General features: G+C 47.4%; 1 protein-coding gene across 1 annotated transcript; it reads right to left on the bottom strand.

Moving 5' to 3' along the window:
- Positions 1-3,254: 3,254 nt before the first annotated feature.
- Positions 3,255-4,196, bottom strand: LOC120945224 (olfactory receptor 5V1-like). The gene has a single exon (XM_040359222.1). It carries the CDS (start codon positions 4,194-4,196, stop codon positions 3,255-3,257), a length of 942 nt encoding a protein of 313 aa, XP_040215156.1.
- Positions 4,197-27,626: the final 23,430 nt, after the last annotated feature.

The raw sequence follows: 27,626 nt of genomic DNA, 5'->3' as shown, positions 1-27,626 counted from the left end.
CTCATGGCCATCACTGGTGCGTGGCTGGGGGGAGTACAGAGGACACAGACGATACACCTCCCACAGAGGACAGCTTTTCGTTGCCTCTGGGCAGCCTGGCACACATGAGCGATTACATGCTGCAGTGTCTCTGCAACGACCGCCGTGTTTCCCACATTATAACAGGTGCTGATTACTGGGTGGCTACACTGCTGGATCCCCGTTACAAGGACAATGTACCATCCTTAATTCCCTCACTGGAGCGTGATCGCAAGATGCGCGAGTACAAGCGTACGCTGGTAGACGCGCTGCTGGTGAAATTCCCACCTGACAGCGGGGGCACAGTGGAAGCACAAGGCAAAGGCAGAGGATGAGGAAGAGGTCGCCAACGCAGCCGGGGCACCGCCAGCACCTAAGAAGGCAGGGTTAGCATGGCCGAAATGTGGAATAGCTTTGTTAGCACGCCACAACAACCAGCACCACCAGCTGATATGGAACGTTTTAGCAGGGGGCAGCATTTCACCAACATGGTGGAGCAGTATGTGAGCACACCCCTACACGTACTGAATGACGGCTATGCCCCCTTAAACTTCTGGGTCTCCAAATTGGGCACATGGCCTAAGATTGCCCTTTACGCCTTGGAGGTGCTGGCCTGCCCTGCGGCCAGTGTATTGTCTGAACGTGTATTTAGCACGGCAGGGGGCATTATCACAGACCAGCGCAGCCGCCTGTCCAGAGACAATGTGGACAAGCTCACGTTCATTAAAATGAACCAGGCATGGATCCCACAGGACTTGTCCTTACCTTGTGCAGAATAGACACATATACTGGCCTTACCCAGCCATTATTGTATTTCTGATCTTTCTAGGGTTGCCACCTCATCCCTTTAAAACCGAAAACATATTAATTACACAGGTTCTCTGGCTGATTAAGGTGCTAATTAAACTCACTTGGTGCCTTATCGACATTAAATTAGCCCCAGAACCTGTGTAATTACTATGTGTTCGGGTTTAAAGGGATGAGGTGGCAACCCTAGATCTTTCTCACTCTTTTGGGGTGTACCCTAATTTAAAAAATAAATAAATTAAAAACAAAAACTTGCTGTGTTGGCTACCTCGTCCTCCTCCACCGCCGCTTCCACCTACACCGCCACATCCACCTCCACCTCAACCTCCTACTCCATATGGACCTCGTATTTTTATTTTTTTTATGTTATTTTAAGTTATTTCCCTATCCACATTTATTTGCAGAGTACTTGCCATGCTCTTACCAACATTTTGCTGCCATTTGCAGCCCTCTAGCCTTTTCCATTAGTGTTTTAGATACATTTTAGTACTGAAAAGTTTGGGTCCCCATTGACTTTAATGGGTTTGGGGTCAAGTTCGGGTCCCGAACCCGGACTTTTTTCCAAAGTTCGGCCGAACCCGTCAAACTCGAACATCCAGGTGTCCGCTCAACTCTACTCACTACACCAAAATGCATCTACCAATGAGCTGAACAATCCCCCATGTCACAATATCTACATATATTTAAATTGTCCTTGGTGTGTTTGGAAAAATGAATCAATAAATAATATTTTGTTCAATATAAAAACAATTAAAAGTATTTGGTTTAATATAATACAAGTTTAATGTGTCTTTGGAATGTTACTATAGAATACGTTGAAAACAATGAGTAACTTTTGATACAATATAATACGAATTTATTTGTTGTATCCTAACTAGGGTTTTCCCGATACAGCTTTTTTAAGACCGAGTACAAGTACCGATATTTTTTTTCAAGTACTCGCCGATGTGGATGGTGTCAGTGTATTTTTTATTTTAATATGTATTATTTTTTACAATTAATTATTTTTATTATTTATTGCTATATATTATTTTTTCTTAGCCCTGTTGGGAGGTTTTGATGAGATATCAGGGGTCTTAACAGACCTCTGACATCTCCCCTTTGAGACAGAGAAAGGGACTGAGGACACAGATTCCCCAGCTGCACTGAAAATGAATGGACAGGAGACAGAGGCTCCTCTCCATTCATAAACACAGGCTACGATGTTTCAGTTATATGATTGGACATTTGGAAAAGATAGGAGCTGAGTTTAGCGGCTCCTACCACCACTCTCCATCCTGACAGAGGGGGCGGAGGAGGACATGGAGGGTGACATGGAGCACAGAGGGGAAAAGCAGCAGCACGGAGGGGGAGAGCAAAACAGAGGAGGACAGCAGTGGCACGGAGGGGGAGAGCAGAACGGAGGAGGACAGCAGCGGCACAGAGGGGGAGAGCAGAACGTAGGAGGACAGCAGCGGCACGGAGGGGGGACACAGAGTGTGGAGGGGGAGAGCAGAACGGAGGAGGACAGCAGCAGGACGGAGGGGGAGAGCAGAACATAGGAGGACAGCAGCGGCACGGAGTGTGGAGGGGAGAGCAGAACGGAGGAGGACAGCAGCGGCATGGAGGGGGAGAGCAGAACGTAGGAGGACAGCAGCGGCACAGAGGGGGGACACGGAGTGTGGAGGGGGAGAGCAGAACGGAGGAGGACAGCAGCGGCATGGAGGAGGAGAGCAAAATGTAGGAGGACAGCAGCAGCACGGAGGGAAAGAGCAGAACGTAGAAGGACAGCAGCGGCACGGAGTGGGAGAGCAGAACGTAGGACGACAGCAGCGGCACGGAGGGGGAGAGCAGAACGGAGGAGGACAGCAGCGGCACAGAGGGGGAGAGCAGAACGGAGGAGGACAGCAGCAGCACGGAGGGGGAGATCAGAACGTAGAAGGACAGCAGCGGCACGGAGGGGAGACACGGAGTGTGGAGGGGGAGAGCAAAACAGAGGAGGACCGCAGCGGCACAGAGGGGGAGAGCAGAACGTAGGAGGACAGCAGTGGCACAGAGGGGGAGAGCAGAACGGAGGAGGACAGCAGCGGCACGGAGGGGGGACACGGAGTGTGGAGGGGAGAGCAAAATGGAGGAGGATAGCAGCGGCACAGAGGGGGGATACGGAGCATGGAGGGGAGAGCAGAACGGAGGAGGATAGCAGCGGCACGGAGGGGGGACATGGAGCGTGGAGGGGGAGAGCAGAACGGAGGAGGATAGCAGCGGCATGGAGGGGGGACACGGAGTGTGGAGGGGGAGAGCAGAACGGATGCGGGAACTGGAGGAGGATACATGGAAAGTCAGGTATCAGGTGAAGTATCGGAGCATTTTCCCGAGTACAAGTACTCGGGGAAATGCTTGGTATCGGTACCAATACCGATACTAGAATCGGTATCAGGACAACCCTAATCCTAACAATAAACAGTTTTTAATTTACTTATTGCCACTTGCAAAGCTTTGTGAATCTCCTGATTCCTTAAAGTATAAATGATGGGGTTGATCATCGGTGTCACCGAAAAGTATGCGAAGGACAATCCTTTGTAGACATTGAGATATTGACTACTCCTTGGCATCCCGTATAAGCAAAAGAGTGCAGTGTAATATATAGTCACCACTAGGAGATGTGAGCTGCAGGTAGAGAAGGCTTTCTGCCTTCCCGTTGACGTCTGTATCCTGAGGATTGTGACTATAATGAAGATGTAGGAAAGAGCAATCAAAAAGAAAGGTATAATGGTTAAAGTAACGCTGACCGTTAAGCCAAGTAAAACAGCAGGCATTATGTTTGAGCATGCAAGGGAAACATAAGGGGTGAAGTCACAGTAAAAATGATCGATGGTCAGAGGGCCACAAAAATGAAGGTTTATGACATTGTAAAATTGACCCGTAATTATTATAACTGAAACAAGCCAAATCATGGTCACCAAATAGAAGCAGAGTCTGTTGTGTATGAGAGCGGAGTATCTGAGAGGTCTACAAATGGCCAAATATCTGTCGTATGACATCAGGGTGAGCAGCAAAGTCTCAACGATCGTTACGGCTCCGGATACACTTAACTGGATACAACAGCCGAGATGGGAGATGACGGGTCTTCTTGAAAGCAAGTGGTGGAGTATCAGGGGGACCAGATCCGTTGTGTAGAGAAATTCGCAGAAGAGCAAGTTGCCGATCAGGATGTACATGGGACAATGGAGACAAGCGCTTATACATACTAAAAATATAATCAGGATGTTCTCGATGCAGGTCAATGTGTATATGATCAGTAAGAGAAGGAAGAGAGGGATTCTGTATTCGGTGAGGTTCTCAAATCCAACAATCAGGACTTCAGTATTGACTGTTTGATTTTTTTGTGCCATCTGTGAAAGGAACGGACTGACAGTTATTAAAGGATCACTAAAGGATTTTTTTTTTTTAAATAACAAACATGTTATACTTACCTCCACTGTGCAACTCGTTTTGCACAGAGTGGCCCGAACCTGGTCTTCTGGGGTCCCACGGCGGCTGTCTCGGCTCCTCCCCGCAAGGACTCAACACCTTAATGCTATTGAGCTCGTGGGCGCACTCCAACGATACAGCTGGCGGCCATGGCCGCACATTGTATTACTTGGCCCCGCCCCCGGTGCGCAGCGTCTTTGGATGTGATTGACAGCAGCACGAGCCAATGTGTAAAGGCTAGAACAATGGACAGCCGCACTTCCAAAAAAAACTTGGGTTGTCTTTATTTAAAAAAATGGCAAATGCACTACAAAGTACAGCAAAACAGTGGAGATAGCATCCTACGCGTTTCACACTGCGGTCAGTGCTTAATCATGGCCATGATTAAGCACTGACCGCAGTGTGAAATGTGTAGACTGCTATCGCCACTGTTTTTCTGTACTTTGTAGTGCATTTGCCAAAATAAAGACAACCCAAGGGTTTTTTGGAAGTGCGGCTGTCCATTCTTCTAGCCTTTACAATTTGCCTTGTGCATTGCCGGAACTCCTGGTCTCCTGAGAAGCTATTGATTGTCCAGCATACCCACCTGGAGCAGTAACTCCCCTTTCCAGCACGAGCCAATGGCTGCGCTGCTTTCAATCAACCAATGAATTAGCCGGGAAGACGGCCGAGAAGCCTGCTCGTTCACGGCGCGGGACTTTCAAGGGGTCAGGTAAGTAATAGGGGTGAAAAACCATTTACCTTTACAACCCCTTTAAGCTGTAACCTACTAGTCAAAGCAATTGGCTTTTAGTGACTGGTGTGTTCTTAAAATACCAACAGGGGGTGTGTGGGGTCTCTGCAGAGAGAACCCTGCTTCTAGCCTAAGAGCAAGGGTCCTTCTCTACAACAGGGCAGGAAAGGTTGACGGCATTCCCAGGTATGAAGCAGTGATGATTACTTTATTGAAATAAAAAATCCATCAAAATCAATCAGATTGTGACTAAGCGAACCTTGATTCGTGAAACGCGTTAATCTTGCCACGCCTGCATCGTGGTCTCATGATGTCTTATGATGTATCTTGATGGATTTTTATCTTCAATAAAGTAATTTTTTTTTTAATTTCTTTATTAATTTCTTTAAAACTATAAAAATACACAAATACAAAAGCCGAACCCTTGTCGGCCTAGCATCACATTTTCCATCCATTAGCGCCGAGAAGACGATCAAACTTGATTATCTAGAGGAAGTAAAAGTCGTAACAATCCATCCATTACAAACAAATAATACATTTATGATCCTCCCCCCTCCCCACCCACCTCAAACCCCTCTATGATACTTAATTTTCTTGTTTTCTCTACCAAATCTCTACTGTATCTCCTGTTCTCCCTCAACCTTATATTCCTAGAAGTTCAGCAAATCTTATTGAATACTTAAATTATGTCCATTCTCTCCACATCGCATTCAAACCCCTCTATTTCCTCCTCGCCACTGAACCTTAGATACTCTAAGTCAGTGGTCTCCAAACTATGGCCTGGGGGCCAGATGTGGCCCTTTGCTTGCTCTTGCCTGGCCCTTGAAGCCATAATTCCTTCCAATGAGACCAACTATGAGGATCAATGACACCAACGATGGGGCACAATTTTTCCCAGTGACACCAAGAATAGAGCACAATTACCCCCACTGATACCAATGTTGAGGCACAATTACTTCCACTGAAACACACGATAGGGCATTTTTTCCCCTCACTGATGTCGGGACTCCCAAGGGCCACAGTCCGGCCCCCCTAAAGTCTGAAGGACAGTAAACTGGCCCTTAGTTTAGAAAGTTTGGAGACCCCTGCTCTAAGTTATAGATTTTATTTACTTGATTGCACCAACTCTTCATTGAGGGCCTCTCTGGGTCTTACCACTGTCTCGGTATTAGGCTTTTGGTGGAATTTCATATCTGAGGGACTAATGATCTCATATATATCTTAGTTGTTATTTTAACCCCATGAAACAGACATCCCCACGGGTCATCTGGAATTTCTAAGCTTGTTATTTCCTTAATTACCCGTCTTACCTCTCCCCAGTATTTTTTGATCTTGGGGTAGGTCCACCATATATGAGTCATGGGGCCAGATCCACAAAAGGGATACGACGGCGTATCTACTGTTCCGCCTGCATATCCCTGTTTCTATCTTTGGAACTGATCCACAGAATCAGTTTCCAATAGATAGGGAGAAGATCCGACATGTGTAAGGGACTTACACTGTCGGATCTTAGGATGCAGTACCGCAGCCGCCGCTGGGGGCATTTCTCGTCGGAATGCCGCTTCGGGTATGCAAATTAGCACTTACGGAGATCCACAAAGCTTTTCAGCTTCGTTTTTTCTCCGTAAGTATTAGTTTGCAATCATAAAATTAGGGCTGCTTTTACAAGGCCTAAACTGTTTAGGCCTTGTAAAAGTAGACCCTTCTATTCCGCGTCGCCGTCTTTTTTTTTCAAATTTTTTTTTTTCCCGCCGCAACTCGTATTTTTTTTTTACGCCCGTTGCGATTCTCAAAACCCGGTGCAACGTAAAACCGCGCTAAGCCTGTCGGGAAAATCACGTCATGAGCATGCGCAGTAGGGCCGGCGTGGGAGCGCGCCTAATTTAAATGGGACCCGCCCCATTTGAATAGGAACGCCTTGCGCCGGCTGGATTTAAGTTACACAGCCGAAAATTTCTAGGTAAGTGCTTTGTGGATCGGGCACTTAGGTAGAAATTTTCCGGCCGTGTAACTTAAATTGAAAAAGTTACGTTGCGCCGGGTTTTTGTGGATCTGGCCCATGGTTCCTATCTCCTTACACCCCCGCCAACATAGCTGCGATATCTCCCTTTGACATTTATGTGCCTTATCTGGAGTTATGTGCCATGAGCCACACACTTATGCCCTGTACACACGGTCTGAATTTCCGACAAGAAAAGTCCGATGGGGCATACACTCGGTCGGAAATTTCCGAAGTGAGCTTTTGGTCGGAAATTCCGACCGTGTGTAGGCTCCATCAGACTGTTCCTGTCGAAATTTCCACCAACAAAAATTTGAAAGCTGGTTCTCAAATTTTCAAACGAAAAAAAAAATTCCAGTCGTCTGTAGCAATTCTGACGCATGCTTGGAAACAATTTGACGCGTGCTCGGAAGCATTGAACTTCATTTTCTCAGGTCGTCGTAGTGTTGTACGTCACTGCACTCTTGAGGGTCGAAAGTTCAGAGAACTTTTGTGTGACCGTGTGTATGTAAGCCAAGCTTGAGCGGAATTCCGTCGGAAAAAACATCCAAGGTTTTTCAGACAGAAAATCCGATCGTGTGTACGCGGCATTAGTAGTTCAATTCTGTCATATTACAATCTACAATAAATTAATCATCACTGCTTCACACCTGGGAGTGCAGTCAACCTTTCTTGAACTATTGGCTCTTATTCAGGCTGCGGACTGGACCTGCACCAGAAGGTTGAAGTAAAGCAATCATTCCCACCTGGAGCGGCGTGGCTCTGTCTTTGTATCAGTTTTACCTTCCCTACAACACACTGGTGGGGGCCCAGCTTTTTTGCTCACTCTTTTTTCTGTAAAACGTGTAAGTCTTTGAACACTTTGGCCCAGGTTCTTAAAGACTTACGACGGTGTATCTCCAGATACGCCGTCGTATATCCGAATGGCCACCGTCGTATCTATGCGCCTGATTCATAGAATCAGTTACGCATAGATTTGGCCAAGATACGAGTGGCGTAAGTCTCATACGCCGTTGTATCTTGGGGTGCATATTTACGCTGGCCGCTAGGTGGCGCTTCCGTTGATTTCTGCGTCGAATATGTAAATGAGCAAGATACGCCGATTCACGAACGTACGCCCGTCGCAATTAGTTACGCCGTTTAAGTAAGACATACGCCGGCGTAAAGTTAAAGCTGGTCTCTAGGTGGCGCAGCCCATGCAAGGTATGGACGTCGGAACAAGCGTATCTTTTTACGTCGTTTACGTAAGTCGTACTCGAATAGGGCTGTGCGTAAGTTACGTTCACGTTGAAGGCAGTGTTCGACGTATCTTAGGCATTCTATCCGACGTTCGTTCGAATCGTCATTTACGTGGGGTCATGTTTAATTTACATAAAACACGCCCACCTCTTCATCATTTAAATTACGCGCGCTTACGCCGGCACAATTACGATACGCCACCGTAACTTAGGATGCAAGTGCTTTGTGAATACTGCACTTGCCTCTCTAAGTTGCGGCGGCGTAGCGTAAATACGATATGCTACACCCGCTCAATGTAACGCTGCCCTACGTGAATCTGGGCCTTTGTTTTGATGCACCTGGAATAGATTTAGCCAGTTCACACTTTAAGTCAGGGGTGTCCAACTCACAGCCAACCCACAGAGTTCAGCATGCGGCCCGGGCATGTCTAGAGGGACGCCTTTCAACCATAGAAGCCACAGCAGTAGCCAGGGACAAGCTAGACACGTATATGGACATGTACGTATGGAGGGACGCCGGAGATGTCATGCAAGCTTATCCAGTTAAGTTGGCTGATAACGAGAAGAAATCCTGATAGCTTCAGAGAAGTAAATGCCACATGGCTGTATATAGGGGGGGTCCTGGGGTGGACTGACCCCCCCCCCCCAATTTCAGTTTCATCCCCCCAAATCCATTTGCCCACAACCTCCCCTCTACCTCCCCACACAGCTGATTGTATATATCAGCCTATCTCAATCTTTTCAACACAGAGGAATCCTTAAAATAGCTTTCCAGTCTCAGGGAACACCTTCAAAAAAAAAATTGTATCTACAACTCATAATACGTTAGTATGATGGTCAGTGGGAAGAATGCTCCTGACAGTTGTGGTCATTGGGAAGAATTTCCCTCTAAAGGTTCGTACACACGGTCGGACAAATACGAAAAGTGCCGGATTTTGAAGTTGGTTGGTCAAAACCTTAGTATATATAGTATATAGCAATAAAAAAAAGTAAAAAAATTCCCCTTTAAGACCATTGGGCGTAAGTGACGTTTGAAGTCGCTTCTGTCATCCAATGTTATGTAGCCGAGATGGGGCCATCATTCCCTCACTCAACTCCATGCCTCACAGGAAAAAGGACGCGACCGTCTCCGCCACTACCCAGCAGTGATCAAATACCACCAAAATAAAGTTCTATTTGGTGATTTAGGTATATTTGGGTACAGTGTTGCATGACCGAGGAATTGCCTGTTAAAGTAACACAGTGCTGAATAGAAGGAGAAGCTGGATGGGCTTGACCCATGCATGTACACACAGACACGGGCATGTAAACACACAGACATGTACACACACACAGGCATGTATGCACACAGACATGTATACACAAACACACAAACAGACATGTACACACACAGACAGCCCCCCTCACTTGTACAACAGCCCTTACATGTAATGTGGTCCTCCTAGTCCCAGCTCTTGTTTCCACATGTGGCTGAGACACAGATTGGTGCTGCAGTCCAGCATACAGTACTCTAAGTACAGGCAGCTCACACGAGGGGCACACATGCAGCAAATTACCAGAGGTGGCAGCAAAGAGCCCCGATGTGAGCTCAATGACACAGAGCAGCGGCTGCTGACTCACACTCATACAGAAGCATTCACGGAGCTCCTCTGCACCCGCCCCTGCCTTCTCACATGTCTGCCAGTCGGCCGAGCCCATCCAGACACTCGGGCCCCTTACAAGTGTATGGGCTGTACACCCCTGATGGCGGCCCTGTGAGAGCGTGCTGCACAGTGCACCCTCAGCACTGAGATGGGGCTCTCACCAGAAGCTCCTGGGTCACATGATTGCTGTGATAAAATGTGTGCAGTCCGCCCCCGTGTTTTCTTTCTCTCTGAATGAAGGGTAGTGATGCAATGTATCACTCTCTCCTTGCAGGGAGAAATAAATAAACAAAAGTGTTAGAAAAAAATATAAATAATAATATTATAAGAAATAAATAAATAACAATAATACTCTACGCATGCTCCTTGCTAAAATTTCCCGCCGTGCTTTGCGCGAAATGACGTCGCCCTGGACGACATACGCAAAAAAAAAAAAAATTGAACGACGGCCATACTTTAACATGGGCTATCTATTGTTACACCACCGCAATAGCAGCCGTAACTTTGTGACGGGAAAAACCGACTAGCGACAACGTAACGAACGCGCGTACCTTCGTGGATCGCTGTAAAAGCTAATTTGCATACCCGATGCTGGAAAACGATGCAAACTCCACCCAGCGGCGGCTGAAGTATTGCATCCTAAGATCCGAAAGCGTACGAAGGTGTACGCCTGTCGGATCTTAGCCAAATGCCGTCGTAGCTTGTTTGTGAATCACAAATTAAGATACGACGCGGGAAATTTGAAAGTACGCCGGAGTATCAGCAGATACTCCGGCATACTTTTTCTGTGAATCTGGCCCAGTGTGTTTTATATAGGATAAAAAAAAAAAAGAAAAAGGTGCACTATTGTTTCTGGGCTGTACTACAGGTACATACAACAACTAGGACACATATATGGGGTATCGCAGCCATCGTGGGGAGCAGCAATTTTGTGATGTTCTTTGATGGTAGATTATGGTAGTAGCAAAAAATATACAGCTAAATAAAGCTAAATTAAAATATATATATATATATATATATATATATATATATATATGTGCATTTTGTACTATTTTGGGTCAGTTTTCCTTTATTAATAAAAAATATTCAGATATCATTTCCACCAAATGAAAGCCTAATTTGTCCTATCCTGGACCTGGATGCACAAAGTAGTTAATGATATGATATGATATGATATGTACGGTTTTACTAACATGTCAAAGTTAAAAAAAAATATTTAGGCATTAACATTTGTTTTACCCTCCATCACTAAGGCATTAATTATGAACTTTACTAGGCCTGAGTTGTGTTTTTTAAAGGTATCCCTATCATTTAAAACTACAGGCTTACAACACCTCAGATTTTTTTTAATATACAGTGGACAGGCAAAATATAGTTTGCAACTATAACTTTTATCATTTTGTAATATTTTAAATTTTTATTTAAGTGCCTCCCTTAAATTCCCAGACGACTTTCTATTCTATAATCATACATGCTGTTTGTCAGGAGCTATGAGCTCCATGTGGTCTATGTATAAAGGCTTTCCCACAAGATTCCCACAGCTTTTTCCCCAAAACGTATACATTTTTTTTTAAAATTGGACTCAATGGTCAAAAAAATTAGAATATTAGGAGAAAGTTGTATGAAGACATTTATAAACAGGCCACCATGTGTGAGGAGTTACTAAAAGAAGCATCTCAGGGTTCATTAGCGGGCCATACTTCTTGAGGCTTCCTCACATGGAATATCCCCAACTACGGTTTCCTCTTCCAACCTTGTGGTAATAGTGAAGACCCTTTTCTGTTTCAGCATGACTGTACCCCTGTGTACAAAACCAGCTCCATAAAGACATGGTTTGGACAGTTTTGTGTGGTGGAACTAGAGTGTCCTGCACAGAGCCTATGTGTGAGGAATTACTAAAAGTAGCATCGCAGGGTCCACTAGCGGGCCATACTGTGATGCATTTGCCTATATGTCTCATTGTAATTCTCCCTGCTTGCCCTGTGTAATTCTGTCCTCGGCTAACAGGTTATTGACGTGCTAATGTCCCCTCACTATTTCTAAAGGTTAATTGATCTATTGTGTTGTGTGAAGGAGATCTGTGTTTAAGTGGCTTGTGTTAATTATTCTGATTGCTCCATTGTGGTAATTATCTCTCTATATGCGGGGTCGAGCGGTCTAGTTAATGTATTCAGTACAACTAGTAATCAGCGTCATTGATGTCATTGTCTAAAGAAAATGTGTTTTCAGCATCGGCTCCGTCGTGTCTGTCTAATCATCTGTATGGAAGCCCCAGTGTGAAGGGGGCGGAGATTTGTCATTGTAACAGTTTTGGAAATTACATATAAGCTCTGTGTGATATAACATTAAAGTCTGTCTTGTTCTAGCAGTAAGCCTGGACTAATGTGTGGCTTAATGGGCGATCTCAGGAATATTCCTCCTAGTGGAATATTGGGTGATGTTCTTATGGAAGAAGGGAATCTTTGACGGGGATATCATACCAATACCGTCACAATTGGTTGGCAGCGGTGGGATCTTCCCTTCTACTCTCCTTTACACCCGGATTCCAAGCAGACACTGGAAGAACTACTGGAAGTTCGTGGAAGGATTGCTAGCAACAAAACCAAGCGGGTCATCATAGCAGAATCAATGGAGATAGACCAGGAGGACGGGATTGCAGTAACGCCAGTAGTACAAGAGATGGAGACACCAGTGATTCAGGAGGAGGAATCGCCAGCCAACAAGCTAATGAGAGAGAAGCTAGCATGGTTCGGCCCGAACCCAACGCCGGATGTGGTGCTGAAAGTGATGGACCTGTTAGCGAAGGAGGCTAAACAAATAAGAGACAAACAAATTAGAGACGCAGAACTACAGGAGGCTAAACAAATAAGAGACGCAGAGCTACAGTTAAAACTGGCAGCAGTCCAACAAGCAGCCGCACATTCTCCAAACAGTGAGTACAGCACAGCAGACACAAGGAAGATCCCGTTTAGCGCTTTTAAAGCTTTTGATGAAAAGGACTGTGAGATTGATAACTACCTGGCAGATTTTGAGCGACAATGTAACCTGCACCGAATAGCTAGAGGAGAGTGGGTTGCAATATTGTCAGGCAAACTGTCAGGCAAAGCTTCTGATGCTTTCCGGACCGTGCCAGATCAGGATATCCATAGCTACGCCCGGGTTAAAGAAGCGCTCCTGGCTCGTTATGCAGTAACCCCAGAGTCCCACCGACAGAAGTTCAGGGACTCACGCAAAACCACGAAAGACTCTTACGCGGAATGGGCATGCCAGTTGTCCCTGTCGGCCTCTAACTGGGTTAACAGCAGCCAGGCCACCACCGCAGAGGACATTTTGCAACTAATGCTCCTGGAGCAATTTTACAATCACATCCAGACGGATGTCAAAGATTGGGTGAGAGATCGCAGGCCCATGACTCTACCAGAGGCCGCGAAGTTGGCAGATGAATATGCGGATACTCTCAAGACAAACCAGGTCACACCACGGGTACAACCTCCACGACCAACAGCGCCCTCACACCCACCAGCCGCTAGATACCAACCGCCTAACAGACCGATGACATCTAGCCCTCGCTATCCACGCCAGGAGGACAACGAACAACGCTGCTTCCGGTGCAAACAGCTGGGTTACTTCAAGCAGAATTGCCCCATGAACAACAACACCAGGTCAAATTGGTCTCAACCTGGGTACCGCCCACCAGCAGCAGCCCATTGTGTAGACTCGGCTTGGGATCTCCAGGAGCTGGGTCCGGAAGAACCATTGGACACCATTTACGAAGTCCTCACGGTACAATCTGGTATTACGGACAACAGGGAACACCATTGTCAGCTGGTCATGGGCGACAGCCATGAGCCGGAGGGGCCCTGGAGGGAGCTGGGCAGAAAGAGGCACCGCCGGCTACCCCCCAAGAAGAAGAGGTCCTGGAAGCCGTATAACAAGCTGACCTGGGAGGAGAAGAAGCGACTGGAGGAGAGGGAGTCGCAGCGGGCGTCCCAGATGCGGGCCGAGATGTTCGCCAAGGGCCCACCGGTGGCCCCTTACACCACCACCCAGTTCCTGATGATGAAGGACCACGTGGAGAGCCTGCAGGACATGAGCAAGCAGGAGCTGATCCGTGAGTACATGGAGCTGGAGGAGTGCATAAGCCGCATGGAGGAGGAGAACAACCACCTGAGGTCACAGCAGGCTGACCCCCCCAGGCTCCATGAACTGGAGATGGAGCTGGAGAAGCTCAAAGAGGAGAACTGGCGGCTGCGGAGGGAGCAGAGGGTGGCTGACCCTATGGGGCCCTGATTCTCCCCCCCCCCGAACTCTGAGCACCGGTGCTACAGCATTTCAACAAATATAACTTTTTCTTTTTATGAATCTCCTGTGACTGTCACTTCAGAGCCATAACCTGCCCCTCCCATAGCGGGACACCTAGATGGCGGCGCACAGACCCATTCGCCGTCTTCACACTGACTTCTGGTGACTCTGCAGATCGCACAAAGACTTGGGGACTGACCGGCGTGTGATCTGACGACCCGGTGGCATACCTGAGTCTGAAGCAGTTGCCAAGGGAGGTCAGTCACGCCAAACGGAGTTAACCTCGGACTAAAAGCTCTGAACCCGTCAACCCTACTGGACCAGGGAAGGTCCAACCGGGTTTGCCGTAGCAGGGAGAAAAAGGGGGGCCATTGTGATGCATTTGCCTATATGTCTCATTGTAATTCTCCCTGCTTGCCCTGTGTGATTCTGTCCTCGGCTAACATGTTATTGACGTGCTAATGTCCCCTCACTATTTCTAAAGGTTAATTGATCTATTGTGTTGTGTGAAGGAGATCTGTGTTTAAGTGGCTTGTGTTAATTATTCTGATTTCTCCATTGTGGTAATTATCTCTCTATATGCGGGGTCGAGCGGTCTAGTTAATGTATTCAGTACAACTAGTAATCAGCGTCATTGATGTCATTGTCTAAAGAAAATGTGTTTTCAGCATCGGCTCCGTCGTGTCTGTCTAATCATCTGTATGGAAGCCCCAGTGTGAGGGGGGCGGAGATTTGTCATTGTAACAGTTTTGGAAATTACATATAAGCTCTGTGTGATATAACATTAAAGTCTGTCTTGTTCTAGCAGTAAGCCTGGACTAATGTGTGGCTTAATGGGCGATCTCAGGAATATTCCTCCTAGTGGAATATTGGGTGATGTTCTTATGGAAGAAGGGAATCTTTGACGGGGATATCATACCAATACCGTCACACATACTTCTTGAGGCTTCCTTACAAGGAATATCCTCAACTACGGTTTCCTCTTCCAACCTTGTGGTAATAGTGAAGACCCTTTCCTTTTTTTTTCATTCAAGTTTAAGTTTATTTTTTAAACAAGAAGAAAATACAATAAAATAAAAATAGCGGGAGATACATCAAAGATATATATAAAAGTAAACAGTAAAATACATTTTATATCGAATATTCCCATTTTACTATTGCCTCCCTTCATCCAGCACGTCTATAGACATATTATCATTCAAATGAGAAAGTAAATACAAACAAGTAAAAAAAAATAAAAATATCTAAAATAATAATTTAGATTTAAAAAAAAGATTACCCCATATATCAAGGAATTCATAAACCTCTTAATATTATCCAAAATATGAAGACCCTTTCCTGTTTCAACATGACTGTGCCTCTGTGTACAAAGCCAGCTCCATAAAGACATGGTTTGACCCATTTTGTGTGCCGGAACTAGAGTGTCCTGCACAGAGCCTATGTGTGAGGAATTACTAAAAGAAGCCTCTCAGGGTCCACTAGCGGGCCATACTTCTTGAGGATTCCTTACATGGAATATCCTCAACTACGGATTCCCTCTTCCAACCTTGTGGTAATAGTGAAGACCCTTTTCTGTTTCAGCATGACTGTGCCTCTGTGTACAAAGCCAGCTCCATAAAGACATGGTTTAAACAGTTTTGTGTGGTGGAACTAGAGTGTCCTGCACAGAGCCCTGTCCCCCAACCCTACTGGACACCTGTAGGATGATTTAGAATGCAGATTTTGAGCCAGATCTGCTCATCCAACATCGGTACCTGACCTAACAAATAGGCTCACACTCCTACCCCATAATCTCGTGGAAAGCCATGCCAGAAAAGTAGAGGCTTTTCACAAAGTTGAAAAGGGACGTCAACGTATTATTGGCCATAGATTTGGAATAGGATGTCAAACAAGCTCATACATGTGTCCATAACCCTTTGGCTCTATAATGTTAATCAATAGGATATACAGTATATATGAGCAAAGAAACGGAATAGAAGGCTTGGACTTTTTAGCTACATGCAATGGGTGTTATCACTTGAGCGGCGGCGGCTATTTTATTGGAATTTTCCTTTACCAAGGTTTATGCACTGTCTATCTACTTAGGTTACAGTTATGATAGCCAGATGTCTAGTCCTCTAGGAAACCAATGGGTCCCCCCCCCCTCCATTGAGGACTGATTTAACATTGATCCCTTACCTGGGATTCATTTCAGCTGTTGTCTGGATATTATGGGTCGCTCTTGTACTGAATAATTACCCCCTTCTCCCTACCTTGTACCTTCTGTCTATTCCAGTACTCTACTCTCTTTGATACCTTATACGCATTATCATGTCAGGATTACTACAATAACATTCCCTAGTAGAAGACCTAAGTCCAAGTTCGCTGCACTTTAACCTGTTTTTAAGGATCCTGCGTTCGTATCACTCCATATCAGTGGCGGTTCGTCCATAGAGGGCGCTGGAGCGCCGCCCACTCTGGCTCCGCACCGCCACTGACTAATAACATAGATTAATTGCATTGCATGAATCTATGTTATTGTCGCCGCTACCGCTGGTCTATTGAGATGGCCGGACACCTGAATAACGGCAGCTGGTTGGCTGTACGGAAGTGCCTATCAGAGCCAGCGGCTGTAGTCGGCTTCCGAATGCTTATCCTCGGGACATACCGGCGGTGCGTTCCTTGTATAAGACTGACAGGCGTCTCAGCCAATCAGGTTCACCAGTTCTGGCTATCGGTAACCTGATTGGCTGAAGCATCATCGTGGGCGGGAGATGACATCGAGGGACGTGGATGGCTGACTCCAGTAAAGGTAAGTGCCGGGCGGGGGGGGAAGGGGAATTTTACAGGGCACAGCAGCGACGAAGGGCACAGTGACATCAATGGGCACAGTGGCGACAATTAAAGGGCACAGTGGTGACAATTAAAGGGCACAGTGGTGACAATTGGCACAGTGGTGACAATTGATGGCACAGTGGCTGCGTTTGATGGCATGACACAGTGGCTGCGTTTGATGGCATGGCACAGTAGTGCGAATTGATGGCACAGTGGCTGCGTTTGATGGCATGACACAGTGGTGACAATTGGTGACCATCGGTTAAAAAAAAGCCAACTTGCTTTAAATTTAACCGGTGGATTCCTAACTGATAGGTCAAAACCGATCGTTAGTACGCACAACCATTGGTTAAAAATCTACGCATGCTCCAAATCAAGTCGACGCATGCTTGGAAGCATTGAACTTCGTTTTTTTCAGCACGTCGTTGTGTTTTACGTCACTGCGTTCTGACACGATCGTTTTTTTAACCGATGGTGTGTAGGCGCGATGGACCATCAGTCAGCTTCATTGGTTAACCGATGACAACGGTCCTTTACACTAAACTGCAAGGTCAGCCGGCTTGCCAGACAGACTAGTCACATGACACTGTCAGACTCGACCAATCACTACTCCTCCCACCCCCCCATTCCAACAAAATATATACAGTAAGTGCAGAGACATTTTTTGAAGACCCCTTGTACATATATGATAGGTATGCAACTGTGTATGAAAGGTATTATGACCATGTGTATATTTCACACGGGTGGTCCAGCATGTTAGTGTGTATGTGACAATTATATTTGTATCTGAGAACGTTGTCTACTGGGAAATTACAATTTTCGTACATGCAGTAAATGAAAGGTGTCAGTTTTCCTTTGGATGGCCAACACAGTGCATCAATCATCTCCTGTACAATGTAATTAGTGACATAGTCTACAAAGTAACGTACCTGTAATTCCAATGTGTGATCGTGGCTCTGTACATGCATTACGCTGTCATGTGGGTCTTATATATATTTCCTTCTGTACATTTTTTTTAGAATGCTGATTAGTCTCACAGGACTCATTAACCTGGACACTTGTGTTCATGTCTATTAATTATCTGATAAACTAATTAAAATGATCTTACCTATTTATGTGTCTCTAGGGCAGGAATTCTCAACTCTACTGAGACCAGGACCTGATACATTCGTCCAAAACCTTCCATGCTCCAAAGGGAAAAAATAAACATTTAAATACTTACATTTAAAGTATTTGAATGGAAAAAGTCTAAAAAAAAATGTAGCGTACCCCTCAAGGAGCCACAAGTGAACTGGAATCCCCGACTCTGCACAGCCAGGCACCGAACCACCACTGGTACTTCAGGCCTCGTACAGACGAGAGGATTTTCGCTGGAAACGGTCCGACGGACCGTTTCCAGCGGATAAATCCTCTGGCAGATTTTGATCTGATGGCTGTACACACCATCAGATCAAAATCCCAGCGGAATACATCCGCGGTGATGTGGCCGCGCCGTCGCCGCGACGATGACGCGGCGACGTGCGCGACCCTGGAAGGTAAATACTTCCACGCATGCATCGAATCAATACGACGCATGCGAGGGATGGGATCGGACGGACTTATCCGGTGAGTCTGTACAGACGACCGGATAATTCCGGCGGATAGGATTCCAGCGGATAGATTTCTTAGCATGCTAAGAAATTTTTATCCGCTGAAAATCCGTCGGCTGGATTTTTATCCGCCTGAAAATGTCCGCTAGGCCGTACACACGACCGGATCTATCCGCTGGAACTGATCAGCGGATCAATCCCAGCGGATCGATCTGGTCGTGTGTACGGGGCCTCAGAGAAAAGTCTGTGACTTTGTTATTTTTTGGGTTATTGAGAGATAATAACTTGGCTAGGGATGGGATGTTATGGAATGACCACTTGACTTCATACAAAGCCAGCTTCGTTAAGACATGTGTAGCGCTACCCCCTCAGGAGCCACTGGTTAGATTGGGACGGCATAATTATGTTACCTCTGTGATGTGTCTAGGGGTGATGATGATGAGATGCAATAACGGAATGTCCAAACAGCAGGGTGTCGTTTTCTGTGCTTTTATTTCTCGCCCAACATGGCTAACAGTTAACTTGAGGTAGGTAGAAATAGGTTGGTGAAGAAAAGAACTTGCAGATTCAGGCCTATGGATAATAGAAGCAGTGCTGCCTCCAATGGGACTTTAACTCACGTCGCCACTCCAGCCGGAGTGGGTGAAGTGCACCTGGACAGGCCTCTCACACCGACCTGGCAGCCAGAATGTCACTTAAGCTTCTGAGAAGGAACAAGTCTCTGCCACCGACTTGGCTCTAAAAGGATTAGAATTTGTAGTGTACCACAGGCCCCGTACTCAGGAACATGGACAATAGAGCGAATCCTCTCAATAAATGTAATTTGCGTGAATCTCCCTCAGGTAGACTCCTTGATTTTTAGGGTCACCGACCGACAAGTTGCAGCATACAACTTCTCAGTGTCCGGTCACTCAGATCCCAGATGGATTGTCTAAGCCCTATTGGATCACCAGCCTCTGGGCTCACCTCAGACGGACTCCCCACCGAACAGCACAACTGGCTTGGGATCTTCCTCATGAAAGGTGGGGACCCAGTAAGTCACTGGGGCCCCTTTACAGCTTCAGTTGCTCCGGGCCATGAGGGTCCAGAGTCAGGAACTCCGCGTAGCACGTGCGCCCCGGCCTGGTAGGCCATATCGCCGGGGCCCGTGATGTGCGCACACCCTAAAGGTGGGTGCCGCACCCGGAACCCGGAACAGTCTGTCTAGAACATGGCGTTTGTTCTAGAAGTACCCTCCCCATGCCTCACGAGGGAAACACTCCTCTGATTGGCTGCTGGAGAAAAGCGCCTCTGCCTGGCCTCTAATGGCGCCACCTGCTATCCAAAGATGGACACGTATCTTTGGAACACAAAATAAACCCACAGGACAGCCCAGCCTGGCAAAAACCCAATTCAACCAAACAACGTGGATGAGAGCAAAGTAACTCTCTCACCCCCCTCTAAATTTTAACATAGCACCTGTACTGAAAGCACACAGGCGCTACACATGGTTTCACCAGTTTTGTGTGATGGAACTAGAGTGTCCTGCACAGAGCCGAGATGTGTGAGGAATTACTAAAAGAAGCCTCTCGGGGTCCATTAGCGGCCATACTTCTTGAGGCTTACTCACATGGAACACCTTCAACTACGGCTTCCCTCTTCCAACCTTGTGGTATTAGTGAAGACCCTTTTCTGTTCCAGCATGACTGTGCCCCTGTATACGAAGCCAACTCCATAAAGGCAGGGTTTGACCAGTTTTGTGTGGTGGAACTAAAGTGTCCTGCACAGAGGCCTGACCCAAACTCACCTGGACACCTGTAGGATGAATTAGAATGCTGTATTTGAGCCAGATCTGCTCTAGGGCAGGAATTTTCAACTCTACTAAGACCAGGACCTGATAAATTCATCCAAAACCTTCAATGCCCCAAAGGAATAAAAAAAATGGTTTGTGCTCTTAAATTTAAAGTATTGGAATAGAAAAAGTAAAAAAAAAAAACATGTAGCGCACGCCCCAAGGAGCCGCAAACTGGGATCCCCCACCCGGAAGAGCTTATTGAGAGATGATAACTTGGCTAGGGATGGGATGTTATGAAATGACCACTTGACTTCAAAACAAACTTTAGGGACAACCCTTCCTATATTCAGTCTCTATATATAGCTTCTCTCCAGCAATCACTTGCTTACAGAACCCAGCTGGAACACTGTGAATTATCCAACAGTCACTCAGTCAGATGAAACAATAGCCCTTTACAGGCAGGAACCCACGGCCCCTGAGATATGTAGCAAAAGTTCAGTGTCCAGCTTACATTTCTCCTGTAGCTACCAATCCCAGCACCTCCTCCTCAGGCACTGCCAACCTGCCTGGCTGCAGCTGCCCCTTTCACTAGCCCTCCAGGCTAACTTCTCCCCACATGTAACGTCACACCAATAACTTTGCACTAAGTACAACTATAGTTGCTTCTTTCCCAGTCAACTCTCTTCCTTCTTTCTGAATAGCCTCTCACTTCCTGCAGCCTTGCTCCCCACAGTGGTTGCGGAGGTGCGCCACCTAGTGGTACTTCCTGGTTCGCTCCTGTGCGGCCTATTTAAACTCCCAGCACTGACAGAAAGGTGTTCCTCTATTGCTGACAGAACGCCACTGTCAGCTGGGCTTCCAGACTCACCTGAACTGAGCTCCAGCTTCCTGGACTGGATCACCAGGACTCCTTGTTTGCAGCTACCGCTCTCATCAACCAGGTCCAGGCTCCCAGGACGCACATCCATGCCCAGCTATCTGCAACCGCAAGCGCTCTGCTATAGAAACCAATTACTAAACGCTGATCCCCATACTTGCCGCTTGCTTCCAAGTTATGTTCACTGCTATGCTAAAGTACTAAGAAGTTTCACTCAAGTTTGAACTGCAGCTCACATGTTAGGCCCCGTACACACGGCTGAGGAACTCGACGTGCGAAACACGTCGAGTTCCTCGTCGAGTTCTGGGATGAAGCTGCGGAGGAGCTCGGCGGGCCGCCTTCTCCCATAGAACAACGAGAAAATAGAGAACATGTTCTCTATTTTCTCGACGAGTTCCTCGGCGGCTCCATCGAGCCAAAAGTGTACAGACGACAGAGTTTCTCGGCAGAATCCGGGTTTTGACCGAGTTTCTCTGTGAATTCTGCCGAGAAACTCTGTCGTGTGTACGAGGCCTTATGATCACTGCTATAGATACCAGTTACCTGCTTTGCTTCTATGCCTGTGTTCATTACTGACCTCTATAGTGCAGTCCCAGTACTGCGGCTACACCTATCCTTATACCTGTTCTATACCATTAATACCAAGATTTACTTTTATGTTGCTTATGCTGGAATAAGCACTATTTACTTTACTGAGGCTGTGATGATAGAACCCAAACTCTTAACTGAGTTAAGAGTGAAACCTGGGTTCGAACCTGAGAAGTCTCCGCAGTTGCGATCCATAAACCTGAAACTAATTTGGCGTATTGTTACACCACAGTCCTCCAGCCTGACACTCACCAGTCCTCCTGGCTAACTCTCAGGAGATCTCCCAGATGTGATGACCTGCTTTTGCTGTGCTGTCTCCTTGCTCCTGTGTTTCTTTTGTTTTAAAGGGAATCTTCCAGCCCCAGGCCCAAGGTCACCCCCTCCAAACTAGGGGACACCCTCAAGGGCCACCGACAGCCTCCTTAGCACTCCATCTCCATCCTCCACCCGACTTCTCCTTCCACTAACAACTACTTCTACCGTGAGATGCTACAAATATATTCAGTACACATGGAAGAGAAGGTGGCAGTAAATTAGGCCCCGTCTTCGGGGGGTCAGTGGCAATAAACGTAACCAGCACCATTGGTGTCAGTAGCCACAATAATAGCCTCAGGTTCAAACTCATGTCTAAAAATGCCTGAGCCCATTCCTAGACTGGAAGTGTATTACTGATCAGCAAGGAACTCTGGATGTCTAAGATGTAAGGGGGACACTCTGAAGGGTGTAATGGGGTCCTCTGGAGGAGAATGCATGTCCCCAGAGTGCATCCTTACATCTGAGTCTCCAGAGTGCCCCCTTAAATCCTCCTCCAGAGTGTCCTCTATATCCTCATTCAGAGTATACCTCCTTACATCCTCCTTCAGAGTGCCTCTCCATATCCTCCTCCAGAGTGCCCCCTTACATCCTCCAGAGTTCTCCCTTACACCCTTCTCCAGTGTGCCCCCTTGCATCCTCCAGAGTGCCCCCTTACATCCTCCTCCAGAGTGTCCTCTATATCCTCATTCAGAGTACCTCCTTACATCCTCCTTCAGAGTGCCTCCCCATATCCTCCTCCAGAGTGCCCCCTTACATCCTCCAGAGTTCCCCCTTACACCCTTCTCCAGTGTGCCCCCTTGCATACTCCAGAGTACCCCCTTGTATCCTCTAGAGTTCCCTATTACACCCTTCTCCAGTTTGCCCCCTTGCATACTCCAGGGTTCCCCCTTACATCCTCATCCACAGCACTCCCTTAATCCTCCAGAGTGCCCTCTTACATCCTCCTCGAGAGTGCCCTCTTACATCCTCTAGAGTGCCTTCTTACATCAACTAGACTGCAGGGGTGGACTTACAACTCATGGGGCCCCTGGGCAATAGAAGATTATGTGGCCCCTGGGATTACAGATGGCCACCACGTCAGGAGGCAGTGCAGAGGCGGGGCAGCTAAAATCTCGGGATTTTCACATCAAAAGCATGTCGGTATCGGACATATCAGGGACAGATGTAAAAAAAACACAGATTTTTACATACTGTCCCTGGTTTTACTGAGCTTGGCAACCCTGATGGGGCCCCCTAGTGGCATGGGGCCCTCGGGCGGGCAGTGCCCGAGTGACTCAATGGTCAGTCCGCCCCTGCTAGACTGCCTTCTTACATCCTCCTCCAGAGTGCCCCTCTATGTGAACCTACTTAAGAGGATGGCTAGTGGTTGGACCCTGCATACGCTGAACCTTTTGCAATAATATCTGACAAGGAGATTCCGACAGGATGCTTTAAAGGTTCAGCTAGACTCTAGCAAGGGGGATTGAGTCCCTGAAGGTCCTATGAGGGATGAAGATTGAGTCTTTAACTTTAAAGAAGTAGGTTCTACAGCTGAAATAATGAATGCCTGGAGTGTCCTGGTGCCTATAGATGGCTGTCACTCTTATAAGGGGTACAGCTGTGTCCAGTGTCCCACCCTTGTCCTCACCTAGAGGTCAATGGTGCTATTAGCATGGAAGCTACCTACTTTTTCCCTGGTCTTGAATGTCTTTGCTGCTTATTGTTCCATAAATTTATTGCCTCAGTGTTAATTTATATAAGTTGAGCCAGCATGTGCTGAGGGCGAAGTGGCAATGTAGGTTGGCTTCTGCCCACCATATTGTATTCTAGGGTGTAGCTGAGGCTGAAGATGGCTGCAGATGGATCAGGCCAAGCGTGCGCACAGGTGACATGTGGTGATGACATCAAGAGATGGGGCCTCCCTGAGTTTCGGGACCACAAAAAAAAAAGAGGTGGGGTCTTGTGGTGGTGGTCATTTGTCTAACAGAAGACTGGGCAATGCACATGCGCATGCCGAGGAGCAGAGGCAGCAGCAACCATAAAGAATTGCCAAGGTTTTCCCGATTCCAGCGGGAAGTGCAGAGGAGGGTAGCCCTGGAGTGGTGCATGGACTTTCCATATGTCCCTCCCCAGATTATGGACATTGTGGAGAACTCCCAGAGAAGGTGGAAGGATAACATAATCTGGGACTTTTTACATGTGCCTAAGCCGCTGCGGGTGCCGGAGAGTGAGGTTTTGGCCCATTTTAAAGACATTCAGGGTGAATGGCAAGTAGAGAGATCAATCTACAATAAGGTGACCAGATTTTTTAAATGAAATCCGGGGACATTTTTTTTTTTACTAGTAATGGTGGCAATCAGCGACTCTCTGCCCGTCGCCGCCCATCTCACAGACTGTCAAGTCTCACTCTCCAGGCCCCCCGGCTACTACTTGGTGGGGAGCGGAGGAAGATCACTCCGCCAGGGAAGGCAAGGAGATAAGCAGGCAGGTGGCTGCCCGGGACTTGAGCCAAGGCAGAAGAACATGCGTGCGGAGCTGAATGGGCATGCGCCCGAAAATGAAGAAATATTCCCTCCACTCCGACCAGCACATGATCATCAGAAAGGGGCACAGATCATGGAAAAAATACACCCCCTAAGCTAGTAGGAGTGGCGAAGAGGGGGTGTGTAATTCAGATTTTTTTTCTTCAATTCTGCACTGACTGTCTTTGAAATGGCCCCAGCCCCTGTTCAAATCCAATCCGGGGACAAAACCAGGGACAGACTTGGTCTGGGTGTCCTCTATCCGGGGACTGTCCCCTGAAACCGGGGATGTCTGGTCACCCTAATCTACAAAGGCCGGATACACGTTGCCAGGCCCACGCAGAGTCATTAGGTTTTCATTCAGGGAGAAGGAGGGAACTGGACGAGGTTACCTGATCCTCGCTTTTACGCTTGAGAGGACTGTGATGAGCCACAGTGTGTGTGTAGGTGAGCCACATGAACTGCAGTGAGATGGCAGAATGTGTCCTTTTTTCCATGATTGCGGGAACAAACCGCCTGTGTTCCCGATGAAGGAACTTTCCCATTGCAAGGACATCTGGGTGAGGTTTGTTCCCACATTAACTCTTTCAAGGAGCCTGTTTGTCCGGGGAGGGGCACTCCCATCAGGAACTCCAAAGAAGAACTATTAATTCTGTGTTTCTTTTGTGTTTTTCCAATTTTTTCTGTCGGGAGGATGTTAATCCCCTCCACACAGAAACTGTGTATACCGTATTTGCCGGCGTATAAAACGACCCCCTAATTTTCCAGCTAAAATGTTGGTTTTGGCATATACTCACCTTATAAGACGACCCCTTTCCTACTAGTCATGCCTCGACTCACCTCACTGTGCCATTACATGCCAGACTGTGCCACCATTACATGCCAGACTGTGCCACCATTACATGCCTCACTGTGCCACCATTACATGCCTCACTGTCACTGCATACCTCGCTGTGCCATTGCCTATATCGACGATCCCTTACCGCGGCCATCCATTTTTCAAAAGCCGTGCCTCCTCTTTCTGCTGTTCCATGATAGGCGGAACACTCAGCTTCCCAGCAGACAGTGGCCCGGATTCAGAAAGCAATTGCGCCTGCGTAACCATAGTTACGAAGCGCAATTGCTGACTTGAGCCGGCGTAACGAGTTCTCCTGATTCAGAGAACTCGTTACGCCGACTGCAGCCTAAAATCTGCGTGGCATAAGGCTCTTATGCCACACAGATTTTAGGCTGCATTCTTGCGATGACCGCTAGGGGACGCTCCCATTGTGGTCAGCGTATAGTATGCAAATTGCATACTTACGCCGATTCACAATGTTGCGCGCCCCCTGCGTACGCAAGTTACGTCGGTTGCGTACGGCGTCTTTAGCTTAAGGCTGCCCATGCTAAAAGCAGGGGCAGCCAATGCTAAAGGATACCCGTCGTTCCCGCGTTGCGCCGTTCGAATTTGACGTCGTTTGCGTAAGTGATTCGTGAATGGCGCTGGACGCCATTCACGTTCACTTTGAAGCAAATGACGTCCTTGCGACGTCATTTGCCGCAATGCACGTCGGGAAAGTTTCCCGACGGAGCATGCGCTGTATGCTCGGTGCGGGAGCGCGCCTAATTTAAATGATTCCCGCCCCCAGCGGGATCATTTACATTGCGCGCGCTTACGCCGGGCAATTTTGCCGGCACGCCCTCGCAATTTACGGAGATACTGCTCCGTGAATCGAGGGCAGCGCAAAATATTTGCGGGGGCGCAGGGCAAAATCGTTGCCCTGCGCCTCCGCAAATAGAGCGCAAATCTTTCTGAATCTGGGCCACTGTGTTCAGTGTTCCGCCTATCACCGATGCCCTCTCGTCCGAGACCGAGGAGGAGAGGGCATCCGTGATAGGCGGAACACTGAACAGAGGCTCTGCTGGGAAGCTGAGTGTTCCGCCTATCATGGAACAGCAGAAGGAGGAGGCGCAGCTTTTGAAAAATGGACGGCCGCTGTCTGACTGAGAGTCTGCATGTTAGGTTACCGGCATATAAGACGACCACCGACTTTTAAGAAGAATTTCATGGGTTAAAAAGTCGTCTTATACGCCGGAAAATACGGTAGTGTATAGTTAGGTGTGCAGCGTAGGATGTTGCTATATTTCCCTTTTTGTCTTCTTTTAGGGTCTTTTGGGATGGGACGGCTGTCCATCCCCTCCGGCTGGAGACAAGAATTCTTGCGGACAGTGTATTTTTCTAATGGGAGAGATGCTCTGGTCCAAATGTGTGAATTTGTGTATATACTGTTAGCTGCAGGGACCTGTAGTTAGGTTGTGTTATTCTTTCTGTACAGATGTAAATACCTATCAGAAAAGTATGTGTACTTTTGTATGTAATTTATTTGTACAGTTCCCCATCCAAGTTATTTCCCTTTCCCCCCTTCCATTTTATCTTATGGGATGCCCTTGCTCCTGGGCCCAGGAGCCATTTTTGTAATTTTTCCCAGCTGAGGGACCAGCTGGATTTTGATGGGGGGGGGGTGTAGCACTCTCAACTTAGGTAGGTGCTAGAGGTAATAATTTGTTTTGGTGAGTGAATGTACATTTAAGCAGGCCTAGCTAGAAGCTAGGCCTGTTTGTTTTGATCTATGTAGGCTGGGAGTGGCTCAGAGTAGCATATGTGACTCACAGACAGCTTCACTCCACTGTCCCCTCCCTTTCCTTCTAGAGGATTCTAGAAGAGAGGTGGGGAACAGGGAAGAGAGGTGGAGCTGTCTCAAGGAGCCCTGACCAATCCCCAACTAGGATTGGCAGGGGGCAGGCCTTCTTGAAATACCTGGAGTCAGCCCAGCTGGGGAGGAGTTTCGGGTGGAAGAACTGAGGATGGAGTACCAGGCTGGGCCTTTGAGGGAGCTCCCTAGTCTAGGGGAAGGTGACCTTGGGCCTGGGACTTGGGTGGACCCCTTCAAGAACTCATGAAGGATCTGAACGGAGGCACAGAGAGGAGTCAGAGAGGG

The sequence above is a fragment of the Rana temporaria genome, chromosome 1 (genome assembly GCF_905171775.1).
Source record: "Rana temporaria chromosome 1, aRanTem1.1, whole genome shotgun sequence".
Lineage (NCBI taxonomy): Eukaryota > Metazoa > Chordata > Amphibia > Anura > Ranidae > Rana > Rana temporaria.
The sequence above is the reverse complement of the archived record's forward strand: the minus strand, read 5'-3'. Positions and strand labels throughout refer to the sequence as shown.

Bases quoted from the DNA above. Each gene is read 5' to 3' on its own strand.
- LOC120945224 (XM_040359222.1), bottom strand. From the start codon at position 4,196: ATGGCACAAAAAAATCAAACAGTCAATACTGAAGTCCTGATTGTTGGA.